The sequence below is a fragment of the Electrona antarctica genome, assembly GCF_951216825.1.
Source record: "Electrona antarctica genome assembly, chromosome: 14".
NCBI lineage: Eukaryota > Metazoa > Chordata > Actinopteri > Myctophiformes > Myctophidae > Electrona > Electrona antarctica.
This window is the reverse complement of record NC_136795.1, coordinates 24,514,180-24,526,660: the sequence shown is the minus strand read 5'-3', so window position 1 is coordinate 24,526,660 and position 12,481 is coordinate 24,514,180. Positions and strand designations below refer to the sequence as shown.

Sequence of the window (12,481 nt, the reverse complement as noted above, 5' to 3'; positions counted from 1 at the left end):
GCTTTGGCATGGGGGGTCAGATCAACATATGGAATGAATTATGTACTGGCTATTTGGATCATGTCTTGAGTGTACAGGGTTTGATCAGGTCAGATCAACATATGGAATGTCAGAACAGGTCAGCTCCATATATGGAGATCTAAGACTGGCAGCGGGGGCAGTGTCTTGAGTGTACAGGGTTTGATTCCTTACAGTAAGCAAGAACAACGCATGGTAATACGTCAAATACATAGAAATAGTCATCAAGAATCATAAGCAAGCTATGAACCATCTGTCTAACAGTAGAATATCTGTAGGCCTACAGCGAAGCTAACTGAGTATACACTATAGAGTGCTATGTCTAGATAAAATGTAGACATAAGTTTAGTCTTTGCATACGCCTGTAAAGTCGCCACGGCTAGTGCAAGTGCTACGGCAAGGTTTCCATGCACCTGACAGTGGCGACTTGGTCTTTTGTCCTCTACATGTCCATGCTAAGTCTTCTAGCTGCGGCGGGTGCTATTAATACAGCGCCCAGAGAGCGGGTAGAGCTGTTGTCTTATACCAGGGGTGGGCAACTGGCGGCCCGGGGGCCACATGCGGCCCCCACCTTCACTTAATGCGGCCCGCATGTTAATATCAGAATACTGATATAGTATTTATTTCAGCTGTTACAATTCCAAACCCGCTTTAATTACTTCATGACTAGTATGACTAGTACTTAATGACTATAGTATTCAAATGTTATTGTCTTTTCATAAAAAAGGTTACTTTTCAGGATTCCAATAAAAAAATAGCAAAAAGATATTCAGGTTTTCAATTCAAATATAGCAAAAATAGCCGATCTACAAGCTCAAAACGCGTCGCATTGCGACGCGTTTTGAGCTTGTAGATCGGCTATTTTTGCTACGACAGTAATATGCACTACATGTGGCCCTCTGGAGTGAATGTGGAAATATAGTGGCCCTCGCCATCGTCAAAGTTGCCCACCCCTGTCTTATACTGTATACTCAAGGACACTTCCACATACTAAGCCTGGAGGTGGGGAATCGAACCGGCAGGTACCGTCCCAGTTCTCCTTACAGTGTGCCGCTCTCCTCTCCTCGACAACAACGACCACAACGACACGCCGCTCCCAGCACAGCTGCTGTCAATAATTGTCATAGTTGGGTATAGTTGGGTAATATCATTACAATGAAAGAAAATGTAGGTTCGGATTGATTTCTGTCACGATTACGTTTAAGTTGACTTTTTAGGCTTTGTAATCGAAAATTGCACATAGCAGATATGACAAACAACAAATATAGCCTACAAAGAAATTGGTGTCGTGATATTTAATAGGAATAGCTGATCTGCAAGTTTACAGATCTGATATTTCAGCTTTTCTAAATATGCCTATGAAAAAACGTTCAAACATTTTTTAACATGGAACCCATTCTGACGAGTATGACGTTTACGCAAATGATAATTGTGATTAGACGATTATGTAATAGTTGGCTGCATTTTCAGCAGTGGTGTAAAGTAGCAAGTACATTACTCAAGTATACTGTACTTGACTATCATTTTGAGTTATTTTTTACTTTCCTTGAGTACAAATTTCCACGTGTTGTTTTATTCCACTCCATCTCAGAGGCAAACATTGTACTTTCTATTTTACGATATCATTTACATTTTAAGTTGTCAGATGGGCGTGCATTTTCAGAGCATTGATTATTTGACTGATCAATTCATCCATTGTGCTTTGACTTGGACCAATGAAACTAGCATAGCATACTGGTCCCTCACGGTCCACCAGTGGGCCGCGGCCCGCAGGTTGGAGGAGAAAGCAAAGAGAAAGTCATGCTGGAGTCTGGACTGTGTAGAATCCTAATGTCCGGTCGTGGCGACTGAGAACTTTCATTCCTTGAATGTCACATAAAAATGTCACATTTGTTTCTTTCAAAGAGCATGCTCTCTGGAAAGGTCTTGTCATATACCGCTGGAATTGAGAAAGGTCCTCTAGCCCAAGAAGCTCCCATCTGCCGCAGAGATGAAAGGCCCTTCTGCTTTTGGAAATCAATAGTGTCTAACACTTTGAAATAAAGATCTTGATCAGCCTTTTTTTGTCAGCAGAATGTGCTGTACGCTCCCGTTAGCCGGCCTGTCCTGTTCCTCTCTACCTGTGCAGAAAAATATATACTGTTCTGTCTGTCTTTGTCTTTGCAGTTGTTCTGCTGAATCAGGGCCAGTGGTTTACAATTTTTGTTCCGTAAATGTATGACCAACTTCGTCATACTAACTGCAGTGCCACACAAAAGGCATCGAAAATAGGCGAATAGCCGAAATAGTTCATTACAAGCATGTAGACAGAGCTGTTATTTTCACTATTTTCGGGAAACAAATTCTGAAAGTGAAAGAGTGTCTGTGAGTTTTATTAATATTGTCGCTAGGGATGTCCCGATCACGTTGTTTGTCTCCCGATCCGATTCCGATCATTTTATTTTGAATATCTGCCGATCTGATTTATATTTTTATAGAACACAAGTATGCCATATCACAATAGTAAAATATCCCAATCCCAATGTATCCAGTATCCAGTATCCAGTCAAATATCATGATATGGAATACAATATTGATAGTAGGGATGTCCCGATCACGTTTTTTGGCTCCCGATCCGATTCCGATCATTTGAAAATGACGTGATCCGCCCTAATTTCCGATCACGTGATCGGATCGTGACAACCCTAATTGTTGTTGTTGGACAGCAACCAGCTATCTCTCAACTTAAAAAAAAGATATAGAGTATATATAGTATACATATTATATACACACAAGTTTTTTTTAGGTCCATGTGTTCGTTCTTCGCAGTGCCCTGCAGACCGTTGTCAACTATGTATGTATGATATATCCTTAACAAAATGTCAAGTCATTGCTGCCGAATGTCATTGGCGAGCTTGACTATATGCATCTTCTTGTACAGTTGCTGGAGGGAGGGAAGCTCACTTCCCAGCATGCACTGGGCCATCCGCAGCACCCTCTGTAGGGCTTTCAGTTGGCGGGGCAGTGCAGTTCGCATACCAGGCGGTGACGCAGCCTGACAGGATGCTCTCGATGGTGCTGTTGTAGAACAACCTGAGGATACCTGGGACCCCTCTGAATTTCTTTAGGCGACAAAACCAGTATAATCTCAGCTGAGGCTTTTTTCCCCTCAAGTGAGTGGTGTGTGTGTGTCCCACTTGAGCTCATCCTCGATGCGTATGAGGAACTTGAAATTGCTGATCCTTTCCACTATACAACGCCATCGATGAAGACAGCGGCATGCTCTCTCTTCAGCCTCCTGTAGTCCACGATCAGCTCCTCTCTCTTGTTGACTCGTCAATGTTGACAATCCGGCCTGTCACTGTCGTGTCGTCAGAATACTTGATGATGACATTGGAGCTATGCATGGTTATGCAGTTATGCAGGGCACCCATTTGTGGGCCGCGGTCCCTTTATTTTTTGTTTCCTACATTTTGTTTTGAACTATTATTATTTCAAAACATTTTCCAAAAACAAAACAAACAAAAAAAATTTGCATGAACTTAAAAACAAATTAAATTATGTATTTCCAGTAATTTCCTGAAGAAATAAAATAATAATCGGAGAAATTCCATGAATTAGAAGTTAAATTAAAAGTCTAATTTCTCTTTTGGGCCTTGAGCTAAAAGGTTTGGGAACCACTGATTACATGTGCACGACACCTTACGCCAGGGCTCCACCGGACGCGTGATGTCACGCAACGCGGGCAGTGGAGCCACCCTTCATTGATTAAAAAGGGAACATTCCCTGACGGTGACGGTGACGGAGACGCGACGCTGACGCGCCCGGTGGAGCCCCGGTGTTACATGTGCATCCACGTTCAAATGTAATTACAGTTGTACATGGGAAACTGGGTAATACCATATATACAGTTGTACATGGTTAATACCCTATACAGTTGTACATGGGTAGGACCCTACAGTTCTACATGGGTAATACCCTATACAGTTGTGCATCAGTAATGAACCTTATAGTTGAACATGGAGTACTGCAGTAGTGCCGTGTACTGTCGTCATAGTACTGGCCCCCACATACTTTGTGTTATACAGTATTTCAGCTGTGCAGTATAGCGCACCATGCGGTACTGATATTTATAGACAGACACACATAACAGTACTGATGTTCAGAGAGAGAAGTCCAAGTATGACAACTCTCTCTCTCTCTCTCTCTCCACCCCCCCACCCCCATGGGATTTAAATTGGTTCCATTCAGAGTTATTCTCTGGCACGAGCAGTGAGTTGTTACTTTATAGGTGTTTAATATTGTGAAGGATCCATTCCTTGTGCCAAGGTGTGTTGCCGTTGTTGTTTTTGTTGTAGAGGACTTCTGTCCACTCATGTATACTGTGCTTCTGGAAGTACAGTAGATTCAGTATGTGTATAAGTAACACTAGAAAACCTAGACACATAATCTTGCATTATGTCAGAATGTTCAGCTTTTTTATCAACGTGTCACCAGAAACCAATTATCTGTCTATTTTTATATTAAAAAAAGTGGTTCTCAAATTCCGTACAGGGTGTACGTGAGAGAAAGTGTAAAATGGAAAAACTAGACACTGTTTAAAGCTAATGTGCTCAGGGTAGTCTAATTTCAAGTCATTCACTCCTTTTCTTATTTGTGATGTTATATTTATTCTTCAATATATTCTTCAAAAGGTTCGAAATCGTTAATTCTTAGCATCGGGTGGATACCTCATATTATGTCCAAAGCAGCTATACTTTTCAGGATTCAAATTTAAAAAAATTGAACTACTTTTGTATGACACTAGTAGGCTATGGAGAAAAAAAACAGCAACTGACCGACAGCAACGACATGCTAGATATGGTTTTCTATTTTTCTAAGCAACATGTAGTCGGGTAAAGGGGGTTCTTTGATCTAGAAATCAGGAAAAGGGGGGGCACGGTGGCACAGTTGGTAGTGCTGTCGCCTCACAGCTAGAAGGTCCTGGGTTCGATTCCCGCTTGGGACGCTGTGGGCGCTGGCGGCGTGTTTCCTCCTCCGCGTCATCAGTGCCCATACCCGAGGCGGGGTATGGTGAAAGGGCCTTTCTGTGTGGAGTTTGCATGTTCTCCCCGGGTCCCCTAGGGTAGGTACCCTCACAAAAAACATGCAGTAATCCTGGTCTCTAAACTGCCTCCCCCTGGCCAGCTGGGGCGCCTGATGGAGGGGAAAGGAACTGGTTGGAATAACGTGTTCCTTCCACGCGCTACGTCCAACCAGGGAAACTCCCCCCTGTCAGGTGTAAAGGAGCAACTTCGACACTCAGGCATGAAGGAAGCATGAGTTCAAGTCCGTTGCTCTCCCCATGTCCCCCATATATGGGGACTAGGTTGGCGGAGGGTGTATAGAGCCCACATTAGATAATTGACACAGGGGGGAAAAATGGGTTACAAAATCGTGGGATAAAAATTAAGGGGAAAAAAAGAAATCAGGAAAAGGGGGTACTGAAGCACAAAAAGCTGTTTGAGAACCACTGCCGTAGCCTATTAGGCCAGTCAATCTAAGCTAAAAAGGGGCGTGACCCAAAAGAGATTGCAATAGTAATCGCTATCGCTAGGTTTTTTTATGATCCTTAGGGTCATCCAAATAAATAAAATGTGTTGTATTGAATTGTGGATCATGTTAAATGCAGGGGTTTAAAGTTGGGGTACCCTTAAAAGCCTACAAGGCAACCATTTCAAATTTTAAGTATGCTTTAAGTAGCATGTGACATGTCAAACTAGGGGGTTTCATGATTCTGAATCTATTTCAAGCATTAGTTCTGCACGGAAAACATTGGATAAATAAATGTGGCCATAGCCGCTTGCCCAAATGTGCTCAAATGTGAGGACCTCATCACTAATGGCTATAATAACGGCCATAGACGACACAAAAAACATGCAGTATTCCTGGTCTCTAAACTGCCTCCCCCTGGCCAGCCGGGGCGCCTGACGGAGGGGAAAGGAACTGGTTGGAATAACGTGTTCCTTCCACGCGCTACGTCCAACCAGGGAAACTCCCCCCTGTCAGGTGTAAAGGAGCAACTTGGACACTCAGGCATGAAGGAAGCATGAGTTCAAGTCCGTTGCTCTCCCCATGTCCCCCATATATGGGGACTAGGTTGGCGGAGGGTGTGTAGAGCCCAGGATCAGGATCACATTAGATAATTGACACAGGGGTGAAAAATGGGTTACAAAATCGTGGGAAAAAAATTAAGAAAAAAATAAAGAAATCAGGAAAAGGGGGTACTGAAGCACAAAAAGCTGTTTGAGAACCACTGCCATAGCCTATTAGGCCAGTCAATCTAAGCTAAAAAGGGGCGTGACCCAAAAGAGATTGCAATAGTAATCGCTATCGCTAGGTTTTTTTATGATCCTTAGGGTCATCCAAATAAATAAATAAAATGTGTTGTATTGAATTGTGGATCATGTTAAATTCAGGGGTTTAAAGTTGGGGTACCCTTAAAAGCCTACAAGGCAACCATTTAAAATGTTAAGTATGCTTTAAGTAGCATGTGACATGTCAAACTAGGGGGTTTCATGATTCTGAATCTATTTCAAGCATTAGTTCTGCACGGAAAACATTGGATAAATAAATTTGGCCATAGCCGCTTGCCCAAATGTGCTCAAATGTGAGGACCTCATCACGAATGGCTATAATAACGGCCATAGACGACGTCTATTAGCCGAAAATGTATGCTTGCAATTGTTTCAGAATCATGTATAACCCTAGTTTGACATGTCACATGCTACTTAAAGGGGCATTCCACTCATTTTCAACATTTTACTATGTCATTAATATACCTTAGAGCTGTTGTGTGCATGGAAATAATGAAAAAGTCCCCCCATTCTGTGTTTTCTAGAACTGGAGGTCTGAAATAAATCATTAACATGACATCATCAAGATGTGATTCACCATGTTAATGATTTTTTTACATAGTAAAATGTTGAAAATGAGTGGAATGCCCCTTTAAAGCATTAACATTTTAAGTCTTTGCCTTATAGGTTTAACGGTACCCCAACTTTCAACATTAGCATTAGCGCTGCATTAGCAATGACATTAGCGTTAGCTGTAAAAGGATACATACAAATCTGCTGGTTTTCTGTGTGTTTTTCAGGATGGGCGACTGAGGCCCGGCGACCAGCTCATTGCCATTAACAAGGAGTCCTTGATAGGAGTGACATACGAAGAGGCCAAAACAATCCTCAACAAAGTCAAGTTCAGGTGAGAATGTGCATCTCTATCTCTCTCTCTGTCTCTCTCTCTCTCTCTCTCTCTCTCTCTCTCTCTCTCTCTCTGTCTCTCTCTCTCTCTCTCTCTCTCTCTCTCTGTCTCTCTCTCCCCTCTCTCTCTCTCTCTCTCTCTCTCTCTCTCTCTCTCTCTCTCTTTCTCTCACTCTCTCAGAGCCTCAATGCAGCGCAAGCATGATCAGTATTAAGAAACTCACATCTAACATAGTGTTGATTTTGATAGCCTTTTTTTTCTTATTTTTTCCATGCTGTGGTTTTTAAGCTGAAGTGTTTTAAGCCGAACCACAGTGGTTCAGATAAATCCCCGTTGTCAACACCCCCCCCCCCCCACACACACACACACACACACACCACACACCCACACACACCGTCGCTTGGGGTTGGTGTTTTATTAGACAACCGCAGGGTTTCTCCACTCCCCCACGTGGAGACGCCAGCTGCCACTCCTCTCCTCCACTGAACAGACGCCCGGGTCAAACTGCAGGGGTCACTAGTGCACTAGACACAGACACTGTCCCCCGCGGTCTTCCGCACCCCGCATTTTAACACTGATAAATGGAAGTTGTGAGCGCCCCGGCTGCGCCGACGCAGCAATGCCAGGATATGAAGCCCAGGTATCTGGGTGCTGGCCCATGCATGCTTTCACCTCTACAGTAACACCACCACCCATGCATTACCTAGTAGAGCGTATACTTCCTAGGTCCTCACAAATGGTTGAGGTTATTAGGGTTATGAGAGTTATGCCGGTTGTCGTGGCTAGATGATTACCAGATCTGCAAGCTAACAACGCATCACATTGTGGTGCGTTGTGACCTTGTTGATCTGCTATATTGTTTTGTTGTTGTTATTACTTGTGCGAGCAGAGCGTGCGCAAGTACTGTTTTCGGCTGCGTATTAAAAGACGTTTGTTGATGACGTAATCAATTTAAGTTTATAGTATATTAACTAGCCTATATATGTCAGATGTTTCAATAACTTCATTGGGGTCTGCTTATAGCGCAGTAGTTGACGGTGCCAAACAAAACGGTCAAGCACTGCGCAAAAGTTGCGAGCTCTGCTCACGCAGAAGTAGGCCATTCTTGGCCAACTTGTGTGCAAAGCGCAAGTTGGCAGCTCGACAGAGTGCATTTCTAGTTATTATTATTATTATCCTTTTTATCAATCTCCGTCCTGCGCGCTGGGCGTTACTAATTGATTGAACGGAGAACTCCGTCCTTGCCGCTCAGGGTGTTAACTACATTCCATGCTTTCCAATGTCATATTTACTGGACAGTCTGCATTATTATGATAATGTTATTGCACACTTGACCTTTCCTACCAAAACGGCTTCCTTGCTGTGACGCAAAATATGTACAGTATATATGCTACTCAATACGTTGTTGTTAGCCTGGACACAGACAGAGTAGGTATGACGATTGTCACCTAGTATCCTGTTTGTAGGCTATTATTCATGGACAGGACATGTGAAAAACATGTACATGTATTCTTTATATATTCCTCTCCTCTCCTCTCCTCTCCTCTCCTCTCCTCTCCTCTCCTCTCCTCTCCTCTCCTCTCCTCTCCTCTCCTCTCCTCCTCTCCTCTCCTCCAGTCAGGAGAGTAAAGCAGAGATAGCGTACATCCCAGGTAAAGGGCCATTCCCCAGCATTACGACTCACCCCAACGGTGCCCAGCGAACCTCAACCAATGGCTACAGCACCAAAAAACGCCTAAAAGTCCGCGTCAGATCGCCTGAGGTAAGTACAGTCTACAGTGGCGTACCACTACGATTTCTTTATTTTGTATATATTTTTTACTTTAGTATAAAAGTAGCTATACCACATTGTAGAATTACTCTGTTAGAAGCAACCAGCCTATAGGTTCCAGCCTGATTCGCTGCGTTTCGTATATTTGTTTTGTCACTCGCTACTTAGTCTGGGTGGGACATGTATAACGGCGGGGCTACTTAGTCTGGGTGGGACATGTATAACGGCAGGGCTCCACTGGCCGCATGTGATGCGTGTGACACGGGTCAAAAAACGAACCACGGGCAATTTTAAAGCAGTCACCGAACGCAGCGCAACGCAACGCATCGTAGGCAGTGGAGCCACCCTTCATTGATTAAAAAGGGAACATTCCCTGACGGTGACGGAGACGCAACGCTGACGCGTCCAGTGGAGCCCCGGCGTTAGGGTTAAATCGACCCGTGGCTTCTGATTGGTCTGTTGTGCGGATTGAAAAAAAACAAAAAACACCAGTTTGACGTCGTATCAATGCGCACCACGCAGCTACTGCTATCGCCATATGTCCCTTAAACTCACCCCACACTGCCGTCAGTTTTTTTGTACTACTGAATCTGACAGTGGACTACTGAATCAAATTAAAAAAATATTTTTTCAACAGTGAGAAGCATGAATATGTAACAGGTGACATTAGGAAATACAAGTCTGCTGCCTGCTGGCCAGACTGAGTAGTGAAGGGCATGATAATACAAATCCACAGAACAGCGAATCAGGCTGGAACCCAGGCTAAGAAGTAACGTCCTGTATTCAACATCTTACTTGAGAGAACTTATTACTAATTTGGGAAAATATACCAGTTAAAAATATATCATTCTTGTCAAGCAGAAATCTCCATATTTCATATTGTCTTATTTTTGTGTTTCTTCGTGAATGTATGTCCTACTTCGTCATACAAGGGCCACATAAAAGCTGACGTGTTGTGAGATTGCTGAAAAAGAAGACTAATGCATCTTCCACATAGCCTAATACAGTGGGTCAGGACCCAAGGTTCCAATTTTTGTATGGGATTTGTTTCCTACATTTTTAATTATTACCGGTATACTATTACAAAAAAAAAAGTAAAACATCCCCAAAAAAGCGAATTTTCATGATTTTTTCCCCTGTAATTTCATGAAGAAATTAACGAAAAATCGTAGAAATTAGAAAACAAATGAAGGAGTATATAGCCGATCTACAAGCTCACATTATGAACATTATGAAGCGACGCGTTATGAGCTTGTAGATCTGCTATTTCACTAGTTTGGGTCATAGGCAAGTTTGGGAACAACTGTGCCGGGGCGGATTCAAACTAGCCCTGGAAAACGATGCCGGATCCCTATTGGTTCACTAACCTGCCAACCCTCCCCTCCCCGGGAGAACACAGCGGAGAACACTGACGTCACCAAATTTGGGGCGACGCGCCGACGCCCCTCTGCACTCTGATTGGTTAGGAAAATAAAAGGTTAATTCCCATTCCTGTACAGTACCTCCCACTCCTACATGTATACCAGGGCTCCTGGGCACTGGATTGCACCTGGGTTTCCAGGGCTAGCGCCGACAATTTACAAGGTGACCACCCAAAACTTTTGTTCAACTAAAACGGTTACACAGTATGACTTTATTATTATTATTATTATGTTTTATTTGTTGGCATCAGGAGCCAATCTTGACTAAGGGCTGTGTCCCAATGAGCTGGCTGATAGCCTCTGGAACTTCAACGTGAAGTATGAGACTGGATTAGGCAGGATTCTATTTGGAGGATCAGGGTTGATCAAAAAGCAGGGATGGAGTGAGGATCAGGGTTGATCAAAAAGCAGGGATGGAGTGAGGATCAGGTTTGATCAAAAAGCAGGGGTGGAGTGCATGCAGTGAGAGGTGTGGATGTGGATGTGGATGGGGTGACCAGATCCAAACTGTTCATTTGAGGGACAGTAAGTATCGCTTGTGTGGGACAAGTGTGACGGGGGGACAGTCACAGGACAGGACCGGATTAGCAATTTATACTTTTAGTATAAATTGCATCACATCTTGCAGGAAACTATTAGGGGACTAACTATTAGGGTGGCGGTGGCTCAGGGGTAGAGCCGGATGGTAACCGCAAGGTTGCCAGTTCGAACCCGGGCTCCCCCAGAGTCAGTGTCGAAGTGTCCTTAAGCAAGACACTGAACCCCTAATTGCTCCTGATGTGCTTTGCATGGTTTCAGCTGCTATCGGTGTATGAATGTGTGTGAATGGGTGAATTGACAATCTATGGAAAGCACCTTGGATAAAGGCGCTATATAAATGCACCATTTACCATTTAGGGCATTTGAACACTGATGCCTGCCAGTCACAATGTGGGACAGGGTCTCAATTTGTGGGACGCCTGAAAAGTCTTGCAAGTAAGAGACTGTCCCACACAAAGGGTCACCCTATGTTGCACTGGTTCCCAAACAGTGGGTCGGCACACTTTCTTTCATGGATTCAGAGCAAGGCATTAAAAAAAGAAAATGTAATATGAATGTTGCTTTTGAATACTTAGATTGGCTATTTTTGCTACCTTTATTTATATGAGTATGATAAAATAGGGCACTGAACTTACATAAACACATAAAAAGTGGTTTCTATTATTATTATAATAATAATAATTAGTATTATTATTATTATTATTATTATTATTATTATTATTATTATTATTATTATTATTATTTAACTAATACATCCTGTTCTTATAGAATGCCGTGTATTCAACTGTAGTTGACTCTAAGGACTCTAATATTAAGGATGATCTCCATGTTGATGCAGGTGGAGCCAACCTCAGTGTCTTCAGCGTCTCCAGACCACTGTCCTCCAGATACACACATCTCAGGTACTGTCCTCCAGATACACACATCTATACTGTCCTCCAGATACACACATCTCAGGTACTGTCCTCCAGATACACACATCTCAGGTACACACATCTCAGGTACTGTCCTCCAGATACACACATCTCAGGTACTGTCCTCCAGATACACACATCTCAGGTACTGTCCTCCAGATACACACATCTCAGGTACTGTCCTCCAGGTACACACATCTCAGGTACTGTCCTCCAGATACTGTCCTCCAGATACACACATCTCAGGTACTGTCCTCCAGATACACACATCTCAGGTACTGTCCTCCAGATACACACATCTCAGGTACTGTCCTCCAGGTACACACATCTCAGGTACTGTCCTCCAGATACACACATCTCAGGTACTGTCCTTCAGATACACACATCTCAGGTACTGTCCTCCAGATACACACAACTCAGGTACTGTCCTCCAGATACACACATCTCAGGTACTGTCCTCCAGATACACACATCTCAGGTACTGTCCTCCAGATACACACATCTCAGGTACTGTCCTCCAGATACACACATCTCAGGTACTGTCCTCCAGATACACACATCTCAGGTACTGTCCTCCAGATACACACATCTCAGGT

The 12,481-nt window shown here is 43.4% G+C and overlaps 1 protein-coding gene across 1 annotated transcript in view; it reads left to right on the top strand.

Annotated features, from left to right (window-relative positions):
• The window catches only part of LOC306936158 (syntaxin-binding protein 4), a gene marked incomplete at its 5' end in the record, with an annotated part of 182,299 nt that overhangs the window by 136,095 nt on the left and 33,723 nt on the right, over nucleotides 1-12,481 (top strand). The window contains 3 exons of the mRNA XM_079519634.1: nucleotides 7,133-7,239; nucleotides 8,857-9,001; nucleotides 11,810-11,873. Coding sequence (XP_079375760.1) covers nucleotides 7,133-7,239; nucleotides 8,857-9,001; nucleotides 11,810-11,873 — 316 coding nt within the window. The remainder of the gene's footprint in view (nucleotides 1-7,132; nucleotides 7,240-8,856; nucleotides 9,002-11,809; nucleotides 11,874-12,481) is intronic.